The 17,465-nt window shown below is 40.3% G+C and overlaps 1 protein-coding gene across 3 annotated transcripts in view; it reads right to left on the reverse strand.

Moving 5' to 3' along the window:
- Positions 1 to 1,919: 1,919 nt before the first annotated feature.
- Positions 1,920 to 17,465, reverse strand: part of PKN2 (protein kinase N2) — a 57,516-nt gene continuing 41,970 nt past the window's right edge. For all 3 annotated transcript variants that reach the window (XM_074599191.1, XM_074599192.1, XM_074599190.1), the window contains 16 exons: positions 15,489 to 15,674; positions 15,093 to 15,202; positions 13,161 to 13,304; positions 12,955 to 13,030; positions 12,458 to 12,632; positions 12,059 to 12,188; positions 11,466 to 11,602; positions 11,275 to 11,350; positions 11,096 to 11,187; positions 9,855 to 10,031; positions 9,230 to 9,292; positions 9,056 to 9,132; positions 7,501 to 7,643; positions 6,065 to 6,172; positions 4,390 to 4,470; positions 1,920 to 4,309 (listed from right to left, as the gene is read on the reverse strand). In XM_074599191.1, coding sequence (XP_074455292.1) covers positions 4,106 to 4,309; positions 4,390 to 4,470; positions 6,065 to 6,172; positions 7,501 to 7,643; positions 9,056 to 9,132; positions 9,230 to 9,292; positions 9,855 to 10,031; positions 11,096 to 11,187; positions 11,275 to 11,350; positions 11,466 to 11,602; positions 12,059 to 12,188; positions 12,458 to 12,632; positions 12,955 to 13,030; positions 13,161 to 13,304; positions 15,093 to 15,202; positions 15,489 to 15,674 — 1,979 coding nt within the window. In that variant the 3' untranslated portion in view covers positions 1,920 to 4,105. The remainder of the gene's footprint in view (positions 4,310 to 4,389; positions 4,471 to 6,064; positions 6,173 to 7,500; positions 7,644 to 9,055; positions 9,133 to 9,229; positions 9,293 to 9,854; positions 10,032 to 11,095; positions 11,188 to 11,274; positions 11,351 to 11,465; positions 11,603 to 12,058; positions 12,189 to 12,457; positions 12,633 to 12,954; positions 13,031 to 13,160; positions 13,305 to 15,092; positions 15,203 to 15,488; positions 15,675 to 17,465) is intronic.

A 17,465-nucleotide genomic window follows, 5' to 3' on the forward strand; every position in this document is an offset into this window, starting at 1 on the left:
AGCTCAACATTTTTTTCTGTAAACAAATAACAAAGGCCGTACAGTTCTGTTAACGCTACTGAAGCTGTTGGTTGCAGTCATGAAAAATTCTGTTGCGGCTGTTAAAGGTGGTGGTGTGGGTAGTTTGGAGGGACTGTATTCTAATGTAGTTCCTTAAACTTCGTTGCAACGTTTTCTTACCTGGGCTTTCCCTGTCTTGTTCTGAGCTACTCTGCCTCCCTCCTCTGTGGCGAAGGCGTGATGCTTTGAATAGGCGGGGCCTGACCTTTGATGTTCTGTTACAGCTTGGAAATACAAAGGTGAAAGGTGTTTTTTTTATCACGAGTGTACTTTCCAGCACAGATCAGTGTGTTAAGTCTACTACCTGCAGTTTAAAAATGGCTGAAACTTACATTTACCATAATGCTCTTATTTGAAATGCTTTCAGGCATTATGCCTGAGCACTTGACACATGAGTGTTGAGTGTTTGCAGTTGAAGTTGTTACATACAGCAAAAGCTGGCTGGACTGAAATGTAAATCTGTCTGTGCAGAGCTCTGGAGTGCAGCAGATGGAGGCAGGGACGTCCTGTCCTGGCTTGACCCTGCCTCTTCCTGCAATTCCACAAGCAGTTCCTGTACCGGAGATGGTAGTAACTGCGCCGCCCAAAGAGGTAGAACTGGGAGCACGCTTGAAGGGGCTGTAGATTTCTGAAACCAGCTCCTGCTGGTACCAGTAGGCCATTGTTAATGTGAAGCATTCCAGCATAAGAAAAGATTATAACTCCGAATTAATTTTTAGGCAGTTACGAGCCCTTTAGTAAGCTGCTCTGATGAAGCAGAGGAATTTGGTTTCTCGTTCAGACACGAGCTCTCCGTGTTGCTGGCTGGAGCAGTTGTCGGCAGTGTGGGGGGCGCACCAGTGGCTCAGGGTGGCAGGGATCGGTGTGGAGAGCTGGAGAGGAGGCTGTTGCAGCTCTGCAGTGTGTTTTAGCAAATTAATTACCACCTTCTTGTTACCAAAGCGAAGTGGTAGCAGAGGCTGTATGACAAGTCGAGCCTAAAGTGTAAGCGAAGAGACTGGCTGCAATTCAGGTGTTGTAGGTTTCGGCTCTCTGCTCGTGTGCGCAAGCCCTCGCTGGGAGGTGGTTGCGCCGGGAGCCTGGGAGAAGACAGGAGCACTGGGGGACTGCATTCCCCACGCACACCAAAGGCAAGGGCATAGTCTCTTCGGGCACTTCCTATGTTGATTCAACTGTGATTTAGACTAGATATTTAACACTGTCTGGATCTTCATCTGGAGCCAGCCAGAGCACGGACGGATTGCTTAGTTCAGTAGTGAAGTTAAGTGTCCCCAGGCAATGCTCTCATGTGAAATTTGTTCTTAAGAGCAATGCACTCAGAAAAGCAGGCTTTATTCTCTGCTTAAAGAACAAGCTTGTGGGCTGGGTATAGGTTTTTGTTTGTTTACAGAGCTTTCCTATATAATGGGGGGGGGGGGAGGGCAAGAGACTACAATGAAGAAATACCCAGGAGGGGAGTGGGCGCTGTCTCCCCCCGCCCCCAAAGGAAGCCTATGAAGGGAGACTGCGGATTCCAGCTGGCCAGAGTTCAGTAGATGTGTCTTCTGCTCCTTCAGAAGGACTGCTCACCCAAGCAAGAGGAGGCTACTTTCCTTCAGCCTCAGATAGAAAGGTATGCGCAGAGGTAATTAATTTTTTTTTTTTTTTTTTTTTAATGAATGGAAGTACACTGAGCTACCACTAAGAGACTGGGTTTCTGTAAGTCCCCTCCTGATTGCAAGTTCTTTTCTGAAGTCACCTGTGGAGAAAACATGACAAGTCACTTCGAGAAACAGCAAAATCATGTTTGGGACACAATTTACAAATTACTCTATTTAAAACTTTAATTTGTGATATTAATGACTGCAAAACACTTAGAATGACATTTGTTAAAGGCACATTTCATTTTAATGCATAGTGTACCATTCTAAAATATCCTAATTTCCTTACAAAGTGCTTGAGCAGCCACATACAGATAAAGTATAGCAAAATATATTTACAATCTAGAGTTTAAAATCTTAATCTGCCTAAAAATATTTAAAAAACTACAGAGATAAAATTAGTGCTTTCTTTCAGCTTAACTGGGTGAACATACCCTGCCCTCTAATTTTTTTTAATTTTTTTTTTTTAGTGATTTACTTAGATTAAAAAAAGATTTCTGTACAAGATGTAGTTACAAAAAGGTATTTTTGAGGATACTTTCATAAGTGTTAAGCACCCTGTTAGATGCTCATATATATATTTGGGAACCAAAAAGGGTGAGCTGACTGTACCTCAAAAGTACTGGTTTCAGCTAGATACAGGAACATAATTTCTTTCTTATTAATTAGAATCTGGGAACAAGTAATGCTGCAAAGTTGGATGACTCTGCCAAACATGATTCGATTCGTAGAGCTGGTAAAGACGCCTTCCTGGTTCCTGCGGGGGAAGATGCCTGATTTAGACCCAGTAACCATTTTATTATTTTTTTTCCCTAAGCCTCTCCCCTGTTTGCCCTGCAGGTCTGTCCAGCATCAGGATTTTAAACAAACACCTTGGTGTTAACACACTCGAGCGGTTGCGTTTCTGCTTTGAATGCCTAAAATTACAAGTTTTAATTCATTTGAGTGGTGATTCTCACTGTCTTAGCCCACGAACAGCGACCTCCTGGCTGGGATGAACCTGGGAGCGGACACACGCAGTCGGCTCCGACCCGTGCTCGAGCTAAGGGCCACGCGGGAAACCTGACTTCTGAGAACTAATGTTTGCCCACAGAACACCAGATGCCAAAAACAGGTCTTGGTTTACAAGTATGCACAGTGTCTGGTCGAAATTATTTTTCAACTTTTGAGGTACAGCTTTTAGTGTTAGGGGGTTTATAAAATATACACTGCTTTTATCAAAAATATTTATACATTCTGTTACAACGTATTGCTCTTACTCTCAGTAACTGCCAATCTAAGTTCTGGAGTTCAGTGGCCTGTATGTATACAAGTGTTTCTTTTCACTCGGAGTTCTGTGTTGTTCACTCGGCCACTGTGCAAAATTAGTGAAGTGGTATAATTAAATTACTTGCCCGGACATAAGAATGCATTACAACTTCCACATATACATGTTCACAGCATGTATACATTGAAAATCCTCATGTTTTCTAAATGTGCTATGATATTGTACAGCAGACAGAGGATGACGTGGGTGGTTAGACAGAGACTGGGTCACTTCGGTGTCCCCTGGGGGATGGGGAAAGGCAGGGGTTGGAGTACAGGAGCGGAGGGGCTTGGGAAACACGTATGCTTTGCTCTTTGTGGTTAGACTGAGCAATGTCCTTGTCACGTTCTTCATATCAACCAGGGCTTTAAGCCATGCTTAAAAAGCTTGAAGGCAAAACTGTTTGGCAAGTGGCTTTGGTAAACTTTCTGGATTTTTCTGGATTTTTCTTTGTAATGGAAGCACTTATGCTGCTGTTATCTCGAAGGCAAGGCATTTAACATTTTTCCTAATAAATATCATAGAAAATTTACAAAACAAGGCATATCTGTTCTCAATACCATTATTTTAAGAACAAAAGATGAAAGTGTACATAGAAATGTGTAGTTTTATAGACTGCACAAGATAATATTGAACTGAAATTATTTGCCTTCTCCAGCTAGAACCGTGTTCTGTGCGAGTGTCATCAGTATCCCAAACTTCCCTTTCAGTGTGGATGAGCAGAGAGAAGCGATTCCCTAGCTCACAGTCTGCTTTTCCCACTTAAGGCAGATACTTGAAAGAGGGATGTTATCTGCTGTGGGGAGTGAGAGCAACAGTACAGATCCACGTGTGCCCGTGCGCGGGAAGCTTAATACAGCCTGGGTTCACCAACTCAGCTTAAGAACTCCACAGACCTGCTTTCCAGTGCTCAGATAAAAAACAATATACAAAGAGGCCACTCTTCACAAGAGTGTTAAAACAGTACTTAAAAGGATCTTCATGTGACTTAAAAAACCCAGAAGCTACAGGTGGCACAGAGAGCAATTGAAGGGTGGGTATTCTTCTGAGAGAGGCATTCTTGTGAGCCAGTCAGCTGGGGTTTCACAGTGTCTGGAAGTTAACACCAATCAGCAATGTAATCAAAATCTCTGAACATTTCCTGCTCTTCTTCCGAAAGTATCCTTGGTTCCCGAGGTGGAGTGAGGATCGGTGCTTCAGAGGTAAATTCGTCATCAAAATTACTAACATCTTCTCGTCCTCTAATGGTGGGTACAAAAGGAGGCTTCACTTTCTTGGCCAGTAAAGCATTCCAATCTATTAGCTGTAAAATAAAGCAACTGCTGTTTAGTTTCCTGTCTGTGCTCCTCAGTGTCCTTAGAAATAACACTGGTTTGTACTCACCCTGAAGAAGTGATGCTTTTTCACATCCTCAGCATCTTTCTCTCCAGCTCCAAGACGCCGCTCTGGATTTCTTCGTAGCAGCTGACAAAATATGTGAGATTTCAGTGCAAGGATTCAGGGGCAAGGAGAGGAACTAGGGAGGATGAGCGCGACCGTCTAAGAGCCAACACCGAGACTGGAGGGACGGTGAAATTCATACTGCGGGACCTAGACTAGAGCTAGCAGTGCTCTTTTAGAGCTGCCTGAACCTGTTTGCACAATTCCACCATCAGCCCGGCTCTGGCCATACGGAGAGCAGACAATCTGTCTCACCACGGAGCTGAGGTACCAAGTCTCGGTACCTGAGGTGGTTTGTGGGGCTGGTGTTCAGCCTAGAGATACTGAAAAGTGCTTTCTGCTGGAGAGGGTACAGAGTTTACACAAACTGGTAATGTCGTGCTTGGCTCAGAAAGAGATTGCTCTGTTGTCTCCTGTGCCCAGCTATTTCACAGCACTTGATTCACCAAGAGAGGACTGAATGTTGCTTCACACACCCCGCCAAGTAAAAGGGGTTTCTAGTTACGAGCAGAAGTCAGATGTTCCCACTCGTGAATCCTGCTGCTGTGAGGAGACCCCTGTGCCCAGCAGAGCGCCCAGGAGCGGGGTGGCCCAATACATTCGTGCTGCAGCACATTCAAAGAATAATGTCTACTCTATTATGAAAGAATTTCTGATGGAGCAGTGCAGACACAGCTACAAATAGTAAATTGCAAGCACAAAGTCCACAGTCCAGGTATTCCTGCTGCAGTGGAATAGATACTGACATGGTGAGTCTCACAGTAAACATATACCTTTCCCAGGTGCTGCCTTAAAGCTGTATTCTTCCTTCTTTCTCTAGGCAAACACTCTCCCTTGGAGGAAGCCATCATTTTAAGCTGTAGAATATTTGTACTATTACTTAAATACTTACGGCACAGTGGTTACCATGACATGCTTCAACTTACATGCTGCAGCGCGTGGCTGAATTGGGTGCTAAGTGCCTGACCCCCAGTAGCAGCCTAAGCAGAGAGGCTGCTTCCCAAGGCTTTGAATCCCCTCCAGCAGATGCCTTTCTATCAACTGTGACGAGCTTCTAACTACGACAGCATCGAGCATCTTCTTCAGACAAGTAGAGGCATCCCACTAAGGAACAGCGCTAGTAACAATCATAACCAAAAATCAGCTGTTCTTTGCCAAGAACAGGACCGCAGATGCCATGTGTGCCGTGTTCCCTGCCCCACTTGGAAGGAAACCAAAAAGATTTGGAAGTCTTTGAATTAAAATATTCATGTGACAATGTTAATCTACCAAACAGGTCAATGCAGCAGTGTTCTGCTAGGAAATAAGAGCGGAACTTCTCTAGTTAGGTATGACTTGGAAACTTAGTTCAGGGAGAAAATGGAGCCTCTCGTGTTTCATGTTTTAAAAAGGAAAAACTTGCTCCTGAATAAAGTGGAATGGCACTGACAGCTTTCATTTAAGGTGCTGGGCAGCATTGCACAGCATAAATGAAGCAGGGCTGAAATGTAATTGTAGAAAAAACTACCAAGCGTCAGGTCTTAAAAGTATTTTGCTCCCCACAGAAGTAATTAATTTTCTTAATGCTGGAGAGGAAACAGGGTAAGAGGGAAATACTGTAATGTTGCTATGTTCTTACCCGCCTCATTATAGAGATGGCTTCTGTAGACAGAAATCGTGGATATCTTACTTCGTCATTTACAATACTGTCAAACACCTCTTCTTCATCGTCTCCAGGGAAGGGAGACTATAATGAAAGTAATAAAAATATACTATTAAACAGGCTTAAAAATCCCTTACAATTGAAAACCACATATATTCAGTTGACAGTTTGGAATTAGACACACGGAAATGAAATCTTCCTTTCACAGTAACAGATACGGTACTTTTCCATAAGGAAGAGGAAAAAAAAATAAGGCAGGTTGGTATTATCCCTTAGTTTTTACTGAAGGATTATGCTTTAAAAATTTGTTTTTAGAAGTAGAAGCACCTAAAACTGGGATCTTCTGTGAACTCTGACACAAGATATAGAGGGAACGTGGGAAGTATGCATCCGGTCATCTTTGGGAGAGCTGCCGTTCACAAGTAACACGGTAAAGACTAATTTGGTTTTGTAATATCTTTAGCATGTTACAGCTCAGGGGTTTTCAAACCGTTTTGAAATGGCCTGACAGATGTTGGCAATACCCTACAAGCTTTTTGTCCTTTTTTACCTGAAAGGAAGTGAAAGTAAGTCAGTCGCTACCTTTTTTGAAAAAGAACAAAATGAGCAAATCTATAGTTTTCCTCCATTTTTTAGCACGTAAGCCATCACTGTGCTACCTGGGAGCTATTATGAACCAGAAGGTAAAGCAATATATGCAATAGTAAATAACTATTCAATAGTAATTTATTTATTCCAGCTCATTTACATGGAACTGTGGCATTCTGTTTTAGTGCATGTGTAATTCAAATGGTAACAGCACTGCGTTCGGCATAATCTTTCACTACGATCCAGTTTTACGCATTAAAGTTCACTTCCATTCTAGCTACAGGAGTTAAGGAGTTTGTTTTCTCCACAAAAGCATTTGAAAGCAGAAGACTGCTATAGCTGTACGCATCCAAATTTGATGATAACAGATGTGTGCTGGAAATGGAGCTCCCCAAACCCAGATGTGCAATGTTCTTGATTAGAGACACCAATATTAGGGTGCCATTATTGTAATTTGATTTAAGGCATAATGATGTAATTAAAAACAAACCAAAAATCTAGAGGTTAAGTCTTGGACCAGCTACAACTCATTCACTTCCACAATTGCTGGTAACTCAAGCTCGTGCCATGACTCATCAGCTTGGACAGCACTACAGCAGCTGCCATCAGCTGAGTAGCTGCTCAGCATTTAATACTTCTTCTCGATGAGACACATTAAGATGCTCACGGTAAAACCAGGCATCCCATACATACTGTATATGCAAGTGCGGATAAAGCTGTGAGAGGCGGGGCATGTTAGATGTCAACAGGCTGGGATCTTGAGTGTTGTAACCTTTTGAACATGTGTTAGTTTTCCGACTCCATTGTATCTCACTAGAACTTACCTCGCCCACCAGCATCTCGTAGATAAGTACACCAAGACCCCACCAGTCTACAGCTCTTGTATAGGAAGTTTCTGTCAGCACCTCTGGAGCAAGAAATTCCGGTGTGCCACAGAACGTGCTCGTTCTGTCTCCAAATCCCATTCCTGAAAAGTTACAGTTAATGAAAAGCAAGTGGTATTTTCTGCCACTCTACAACCTATTCCTCCAGCAAGTAAAGCCTCTCTGCAGAACAATGCCAGCCCATCTCGTAGTTCCGGGGCCTGTCCTGAAGGCTCAGGCCAATGAGGTAAAACACTCCCCCGCTCCTCCCTCCCGCGCCCTGTTCCACGTGCGCTCCAGTGTAAGTCTTTCTGTCCCTAACTACGTGCGATGAGACGAATTAAGCTTCCAGTTACCCCTTTGTCACCCAGTTATCTTTGCTTGGAAAGATACAAACACTCTTATAATGTATTTCTACCAGCTAGAAGAAGAAAATGTGGTACGCTAGTCAAACATGCCCACTATGGATGCTTCTACAGTGGCAAAACTACACACAGTAAAGTAAAACACAGAGTGTAGTGAAACCACCTGGAGCAAAATAAGCCCTCTAGATTTGCAAGAGCGGCACGGTTTGGGACATCAGCACGGCAAGGGCTGCTGTGATAAGACAGGCGGAGGAGCTGCAGAAAGCTTAAGAAAACCATTAATTGTAGTAGTCAGTAAACCAAAGAGCTTTCCTTGACCTCGTTTCCTTTTGTCATTTAGGGAACTTGTTTGTAGCTAAAGTCACAGGACTTGCCCATGGATATTAAAGACAGCAGCAATGTTTGAACACCCACCGAGTTCACTAAATTCCCTCTTAGGCTATCTAAAAGGAAAAGATATGGAGGACAGGCTATACAAATCAGAGAAGGAAATGGACCCTTCTGGATCTTCCCCACAATAAAGTTTGAGAACGACACTGCAATTTCAGTTGCTACCTCTATTTTGTCTTATTTGAAAGGTATTTGCCAGTAGTGGGATGCTAAAAAGTAGCCTTCTAACATGTAGGCTTCGCTTTTGGGATAGATGTCTTTATTTTAGCTATAATATACTTTGCATGTCATTTCCATATGCCTAAGAATTGTGTTAATTCAAAGATTAAAAAAAAAAAAAGATAATGAATTTGTAAATAGTAAGAGTGAGGTATGGATTACAATGGTACTTGATTTCATTTTACAGTGTCAACACATTTAGAATGAGGAAAAATACCTAATGCCTTTCCTGCTAACTCGTAAAATGCAGCAGTACGCCTTATCAATACGCAGAGCTATGACGAAGTAAGAATCAGAACAGGTGATGCTCACAACTAAAAAAAATAAATAGAGAATAGGGCTGTGCTCAGATGCTCCGCATATTTCCCTACTAAGGAACTTCCTCTTGTTTTCACATTTGTACCATCAGAGTTGTATTTTTTCCTTCAAACAATACAAAGCAAGTATACACTACACATTTGGCGGTCCAAAAGTCTCAAGGAACAGTCAAGAGTAAGACAAACTATGGAATCTCCCTAGAAAGAAAATCGAAGGGCCGTTACCTTCTTTGCAAAGACCAAAGTCAGCAATTTTCACGAAGCCTTCTGTGTCCAGCAATAAGTTATCCAACTTCAAATCTCTAGATGAACATTTGAGAACAAAATTGCATCACTGATGTTTCTTCAGTTCAGAATAGCTAAAATTCATCTGTTGGAAATGGGTCAATGACAACTTACCTATATACTATTTTGTGTTCATGTAAATACTGAAGTCCAAGAACCACACATGCAGCGTAGAACCTGTTGAAAAAAGTTCAAGTTAAAAATTTCAGTGGATTTTAGTCTTGCTTTTCAGAATGTGAAGCCCATTATTATTGATCTGTTTTATTAACCGTCCTCCGAAGATGACTGATTGTTTTTTCAGGTACAGATGAGTTTTAACCACCTGGTTAGGCAGCAAAAATGCTTCAAAACTTGCAGCTTTCAAGCCTTGAGGGTAAGTTTTCTGTAGTGTCCACTGCCACGGCATTGAGGGATTTCTAATTTGGCTCATTCTTTCTTTTTTCAGCCTTGTCTGCTTTTTTAACTTTTCATTTAGATTTTTTATGTAATCTTTTAAAAGAAAGTATGATAAAAATTAAATAGTTGTATATGATTTTTGAATTCAATATGGATTCGGGCACGTTAAACCCGCGTGTGCCTTTTTCTAACAAAATCAGTTAGAATCTCTGACCCTTTTAAAAACTTAAAACAGTATTTACTGAAATGACATAATGTAGAGTCACGTAGTGATAAAGGTCTTAGTTCTTATTCACCGAATAAAACGCCTTCACTAAATGCCACAAAAGGGGTGGGTACTCACACTGCTCTTGGTTCAGAGAAGACGTCAGTGTGAATGTGCATCATCAGATCCCCACCAGCAGCGTATTCCATTACGAAGCAAACGTGATCTTTGGTTTGGAAACAAGCAAAAAGGTTCACCAAGAAGGGATGTCTTACACTATTCACAGTTTCAAATATTCGCTTTTCACACATCAAGCTGCAAACAGAAAATCAGTAAAAATTTAAAGCTGAATCCTGAACCACAATTTTTCAACTCTCAGAAACTATCGTTAATTCGTACCTTATGTTTTTTTCTCTATTCCTCAGGATAAGGTAAGAACACTTTTTGTTTCAAGAGAGAGCTTTTAATATTTGCACACACTTTAAGCTGATGCCAGGATTTCCATGAAGTTGCGTTTAGCTTTCACAAATGAAAAAGGAAACCTAACAGTCCATGAAAATTGTATTCTGCCAATTTTCATCCCAAATACTCAGCCTTGCATTAAGTATGCATCAGCATCATGTGACATTAGCTTCAATCCATTTTTATTTTTAGTGTATACAATAAAGTGGAAAAACAGTAACAATATTATAGACATCTATCTATAGTAACGCTAGATTATTTCTCCTTAAGCCAATTGCTTAATTTGTATCTTATTCTTAAGAGTTATCTTTCTTCCTACAAGCCAAATGAATATAGTCACTATTAAACCATTGTAAAAAGCACCTTCTTGCACTAAAACTAGACAGTTTTCTAACTGCCGCTTCTCTTCCAAGCAAAGAAAATATCTGAGTTTTGGGGCAAAAAGATTAAAAAAACCCACAACAGCAGAGTATACACAGGGCTTAAGGGAAAGTATGACGGACAAAGTATGACAGCATGTTACAGGTTGAGAAATACCATCAGAGGTGTTTCTGCCAGTAAAGAAAGCACAGTCACTGTCCTCCTGAAACGTGATGGAAGTCTGCACAACAAGTAATTAGAATAAATAATTGCAAGAGAACCGAAATGAAAACAGGATGAGATTTAAGTCGGAGCCGCAGTACAGGCATGGTACGCGGGGCACTAAAGGGACCAGCATTCCTGGGCTGCGCTGCTCCCTCCGTGCCCCAGAAGACAGACGACACGTCTGCAGCAGCCAACTAAGCAGGGAGGTGGCAACTTGTTTTGCTCTTTCACTGAATTCAATTGCTGTTGGATAGAGCTTACAACTGTGCTGCATGCAGAAAGAAAACACAGATGATTTATGGAATCCACGTATTATAATTTTACAAACTCACCTGTCTACTTCATCACGAGCGACAATATCTCCTTTCTTTAAGGCTTTAATAGCAAACATCTCATTTGTGTTTTTGTACTCTGCCAAAAGCACCTAAAACAGAAGATAAGTGAATCATTTAAGAGCTGTATCTAGTTTTTGATACAGCCTTGTCATTTGATATACCCTTTTGACATTTACCTTCCCAAAATGTCCTCTGCCCAGCACAGCACAACATCTGAAATCCTTCAGACTGAACTGAAATCTTTGTTGTGATCTATGTTAATTAAAAAAAAAAATAATAAAAAAATCAAAAAACTCACAGTCAAAAATCCTCTAGTTTAACTTTAAGAGATATCGTTCACATCAACAGCAAACCCACTGCATTTTACCTTCTATCTTCAGGCTCTCGGGTGTTGGAGTATTTTATGTCCGAACGGGGAGCATCAGGCTCACAGATTATTTCAGGCTGGAGTTTTGGGACAATACTATTTCTGCCATTTTCAAAATCAAAATTTGATACTTCATCCTGTGAAGAAAAAGAAGTTTGAAAATTTAAAACTGATTGCGAAGGCAAACAAATGGAGTAATTTTACTATAAGCATATGAAATTCTTAACACAAGAATTATCTAAGCTAAAATGGTATACTTTAAAACGACACAGACAAGCAAGCTTTTAACAGACTGCTGAAACCTCTTGCTCCAGTCATCCAGCTCCTTGTAAGTAAAACCATTTTTTCCTGAATACTCTAATAATTTGGGGCTTTTGTTTTCTCTGTGGTGCAACTAATGACTTGGAGAGTTAAACACACCAACCATGGAAACAGTTTGGTACCAAGAATAATCGGAGCATTCTCTCGGGACAGTTCTGTATGTGTAAGTTAAGGGAGCATAAGCTGAAAGATAAGGGAAGAAATCCATCATAAAGATGCCAATATTACAACCTTGTTAAACTGTATAGCCCCAAATTCTTCAAGTGACTTGCCTGAGATGGCACGTCCGCAGCCTTTATCTCAGAGGAAGATTCACATATTTCCCCAAGGGAAGATGCACGGGGTGGAGCAGGTGGAGGCTCAGGCTCAAGTTCAAAGTCCAATTTGGCTACAGGAGAGTCACTGGCAAGAAAACAAATAACTCCTCAGAGTATAGCAGAGACTCTTTTAATAGTATGAAAACCAACCTAAAACTGCAGGTTATGTAGATTTCTCCTAAAACAAATCTTGTGTGTAGATCTGTCTACAAAATGTACGTCCAAACCTGAAACACTGTAAGGTCTGCAGTCATGCAGAATAAGCAGATTTGACACATTACGTATGTTAGGGCATAAGCATCTTCCTGTTACTCTTGCTCTTAAAAGTACTTAAGAACTGTAGATATCGCCTACCTGGCTGGCAGCGTCAGCTCAGGAATGTGTGCATCCACCACCGGCCCGGCAGCAGGCACTGCTGCTTGAGGGCTGAAGGTGCCAGAGTGATTTACCGTAGGAATAGCTCTTCTTACCAGCCTTCCCCAAGTGGCAATATTAATATTCATTTGAGGAGCTCTGAGAAACGTTTTGCCTGTGGATATTGTGAAAAGAGAAAAAAGAGTGCAAGTAGTTTCCTTACTTATTACCAAAAGCTATAATTAAAAAAACATCATATTAATCAGTTTATAGTTTATGAAGAATAAACTGAATTTGTCGTATTCCTTAGCAATTCCTAATTATTCACTATTAAATGCTAATGCGTAATAAGGAATTCTAAAACAAAACATTTCTAAATGCAGTGCCAAATCCTTCGTTATCAACACTTTATTCACAGACAAATATTAGGCCTCTGTATAAAGAAATAACAGATCTGTGCAATTTTTAAGCTTTACACGTTTATATTAAATAATCACCTTGCTGCTTTGAAAAAATTTTCTTCTGCCTCTGGAGTTTTGGTCTTCTTTCAATAACTGGATTAAAAAACGTAACCTGCGGTTCAAATAATGTGTGTTATAATTCAAGTTTCAGAACAAAATGCATTCTTAAAAGTTTAAAGAGAAACTATTCTGCAATACAATACTTGCAAGTATGCTCAAGTGTTTCACAGAAACCTTCTTACCTCTGCAAACAGAGTGCCCTGGGGTTCAAGATAGAGACACATGCCATGCCGTTGGTTGTCCAGGAAATCTTCCAACCTCAGAAACTTTACTGCACACAGAGATCTCCAGTCACGCCAATAAACGGAGATTTCTAATTCACGTGACTACAACAGGAAACGTATACACAGGAAATTACTTATTAGTAATTGTTCTGCAAGAGTTACCTCCGCACAATCGTAAGATCTAGCAACTCAAGGATCAAGATGCAGAGCTGTTTCTTTAAAAGGGAGCCTGAGCCAACGAGCCATACTGAGCAAGCTTCGACTAGGGTGCCTGTAGTATTTCACTTCAGTTCCGATGCAATCGCCAGTGTCCAAATAAAAGAATAAGTGTAAAACTCCCCCAAGAGCAGGAGAGAGCCGCAAACAGTCAGACGGGCTTTTTGAGTCAGTCCAACAACAGTGCGAGTTCAAGATATTTTAGCTCATGCTCTGACAACAAGTTTTTACCAGCGTTTAGAAAACTCAGCTTTACTAGTTTTCCACGTTATTTACAAGTATCAGTTGCATTTCATGGCTGCATAGTGACATTTTACAACCTGCACACGCATCATGATGCAAGACTTTATGTTATCTCCAGAAAGACATACAGGTTTTTTGTGACTCGGGGCCAAAAACTTTAACGTAACAAGAACTACTGCTATATCTTGCTGGTGGGACTGATATATTCTTGGGGTGTCTTATATGCTTGTCACAAAAGGTGAAGAATTGTATGTTACTAAATTCAGTTAGCACAGTTTAATTCCATCATGATGCCTCAATTTGCTGTCTTCATATGATAGCTTTAGGTTTTAAAAGAAACAAAAGTTAAGAAGCAGCAACAGATAAAAAAATGATGGGGTTTGGAACGTGCGTTTCAAATACGGAAGGCTGCGTGGTCATACCCAGCAGAAGCAAGGTCCTCTTCCGGCACCAAAAAGCCACCTAATATTGAGTTCTTAGGTAGTGAACAGGACAGGCTGGTAGGAGCAGCTACTACACTTTGACTAGTCCTAGTCTTAATCTGAGAATAATCAAGGCTTCGTGACTCCACAGCTGCCTAGTTTTGTTCTGCACTACTCCGAACTGGAACCTGAACTTCTCAACCTGCAGGTCTAAAACTGCTTCCTTCCTAGATAGAAGGAACCTGGTTTGGGGCTGGGTGGGGTGGGGGTGAGGTGGGGAGAGAGCAAAAACAGGAAGGTAGCTTTTTTTTTTTCCCCTCTCTTGTTTGTTTTAAACACATACTGGAGATGACATTTAGGCTCCTAAAATATAGTTTAATTTTCAGTCTATTTTAAATACTGATAGGAAAAAAAATCATCCTTGTACTTTAAAATAATGTGACCACCAGGTAGCTAGAACACAAATACTTGATTAAATCTATATAACAGAAATTCTCTTCAAAAGGTGTGAGGAAAGAAATATCAAGTATCATTTCAGATACTTTCATCCTCCAGGTAATCTTTAAAGTTCTAGGAAAGAACTATTAGCGAATTTATTTATTATTCCTGAAGAATTGATCAGCTTCACATGAAAACACGTTTACAGAAGCACTGCAAAAATTCTATGACATAGTTTACCAAAATATCCAGACTCTATCTGATATTAGGATGTACTGACAAATAATCAGAAGTTGATTATTTGTCTATTTAGCACCATCTATCACAGGCTAAATAGATGTTAAGTGTTACATCGTGGATAAAAATGTCAGTTTGTAGGCCAGAAAAGGTAAAATTTCTAGAAAGCCAGCCCAGCACAACAGCTTAACCCCAAGGAGCCCGTTCTGTTAAAGATGGGAATACTTACACACGTGAAATTTGAACATAATTACAACAGGGAAAAAAAAAAGCAACATGAAATTCATCTACAGAATCAACTATAGCTGTCAATGAAGGAAGACCACATTTTTACCCTGTCTAGTTCCAGTGTAAATTTCTGATCCCATGACTGATTGGAAATAGGTTTCCAGCTAGTTTGACCAACCACAGTGTTATCCAGCTTCAGTACAGCACAGACTTCATCTGTAAGTAAAGTACACAAACTCAGCTTAAATCTTTAAGAGGATTTTCCACAAACAAAAAAATCTTCAGTAAGTTTCCCTTAAAAATGTAATCTCATACTTAATTGGTTCTTATGGGTATAATAGTGTGGCTGTGGGTTTTTGTTTTTTTTTTAACAACTTGACAGATGAAGAAACAGGTAAGTTTAAAGCTTAAAATCAATTTAGTAGTTTAAATTACAGAACACGGCATGCACAGTAAAATGTAAATAAAAGATATGCATAAAAATAAGAGAAGTATACTGAACTGGACAAGTCATCAGTTTTCAGAAGGTTTCTACTACTCCCACTTTTACTTTTACTGGTTCTGCTCATGAAAGATGATCTGGCTTCATTCGGACTCCAACCAGGGAGCGTAATTGATGTGGCTTTTGATCGACCGGGGACGTTTTCCAAAATATCTTGGCAGCCCATTAGCCTAACTTCCAGGGTACCTACAACAAGACAGACAATGATTTATCAAAGATTTCTGTTCTTAAGTAAATGAAGTGAAAGACTAATGATTGATTTATAGCAATAGCTCACATTTTGACCCGCGCAGGGTCTAACAGAATTATCAGATGAAATCAAAAGACAGATCTAAGACAGACAAATATACTGAAAATAAGCATCAAAAGTCAAATATGTGCAACTCAACCTTCTAAAAGGTGCAACAGTTCACCCAAATAACACAAAATAAGTTTTTGTTCTGCATCTCAGAATTATCTTCGTTCTCTTCACTTAAGAGCCTAACTGACTTAGGTTCAAGTTTTAAGCAACGTCATTTTTAAGATGACAAATCTTATGTTTCTTATGAAAATGACAGATCTTGCAGATGGGACAATAACAATTTTTCATGAGGGTTATATGACCAATTAATATTGGCTAGATCGCTTTAGTAATTAAAATGAACACGTTGATTATTGAGACTACAATGTTGAAGATACATTCAGAAATCACATTCGCTGGCTGCAGGCTGAAGTCAACTTTGAGTTAGTACATAATTTAAAATCATTGAATTGTTCCAACTTGACTGAATTTGGATTTATAAAAGCTGAGACAAAAAGCTGCTCTTCAAAACCTTCTACATCTTTAACCAAACGAGGTACAGAGGCTGCTGTTCTAATTTCAGAGTTTCCTCCAGCAGCACAGAAACATCTGAATACCACAGATGGTTTGAGAACGGTAGGCTTACCTCATCCTGTACAAGATAGCATCTGTAAAACTGTGACACCACCAACACTAACAAAATTAACTATTAGAAGCGGTAAAGTTAGCCAGTTCATAATCATACTGTCAGCTAGAAACACAGCGCCTGAATGCAGGGCTCTTTTGACAGCAAACGTACTTAACCGTGAAACTTAAAAGTACTCTTGTAACAGAAACTTAAGTCAGACTTGACCTAAAAATGGTCTGGCTACATTACAGCCCACAGAAAAGACACTGAGAAACCAGTCTCAGAAGAAATCCCATCCTGTAGGGAATTAACAGCCGTAAGTGACAGCTAAGCATTAGGCTATGAAGATGAAGGGATGCTGTTGGTTCCCAAAACAGGATAAAAGGTAAAAGAATACTTAATTCCCGAACTCTGTTTAGGAAAAAAAAACACTGCACCCCCCCAAAACCCCCAGAAAGGCTATAATCTTGTCTAAGGACTGGATGGGTATCAGAAAGTTCCGCTGATGCACTTTAAAAAGCACGACCGTAGCACTGATCTCTTTTTCACTGTGTTAGAGGCAAAACACAAAGACACCGTTCATTTAAATGCAGTTCAATACAAAAGCTCTTTGTGTAGCTAATACGAAAGTGAAACTATTAAGAACTTCACAAGCATGTAGCTCTGTTTTGGTAATTCCTATCAGAAACTATTCATACATATCAGTAAAACACACTTAAAGAGGAATTATTTGTCACTATAATGTATCTGACCCATGATTATATATTATAGGAAAAGCATAATGAAAAAAAAAAAGCTGTTTGAAAACCAAGGCACGATACTTCCTGCCCATGGTCACTCATCATTTGAGATTGCATATGATGAAAAAAGCTCCCCTCACCACTCTGCCGCTTCACAAGGGCTCTCAGCTGAGGTCTTGATGCTTTTTACCCTTTGCTCCTCGTCTTACTGAACCAAAATGGAAGACAAGTAGACTCGCTCCATTTTATTATTATTGCAGCTCGGTAGAAGAGTTCCTCTTTTTGTTTTAAAATATAACCCCACAGTACTTCCAAACCAAATTCTTTCA

This window comes from Larus michahellis, chromosome 8 (assembly GCF_964199755.1).
Source record: "Larus michahellis chromosome 8, bLarMic1.1, whole genome shotgun sequence".
In the NCBI taxonomy this organism is placed as follows: domain Eukaryota; kingdom Metazoa; phylum Chordata; class Aves; order Charadriiformes; family Laridae; genus Larus; species Larus michahellis.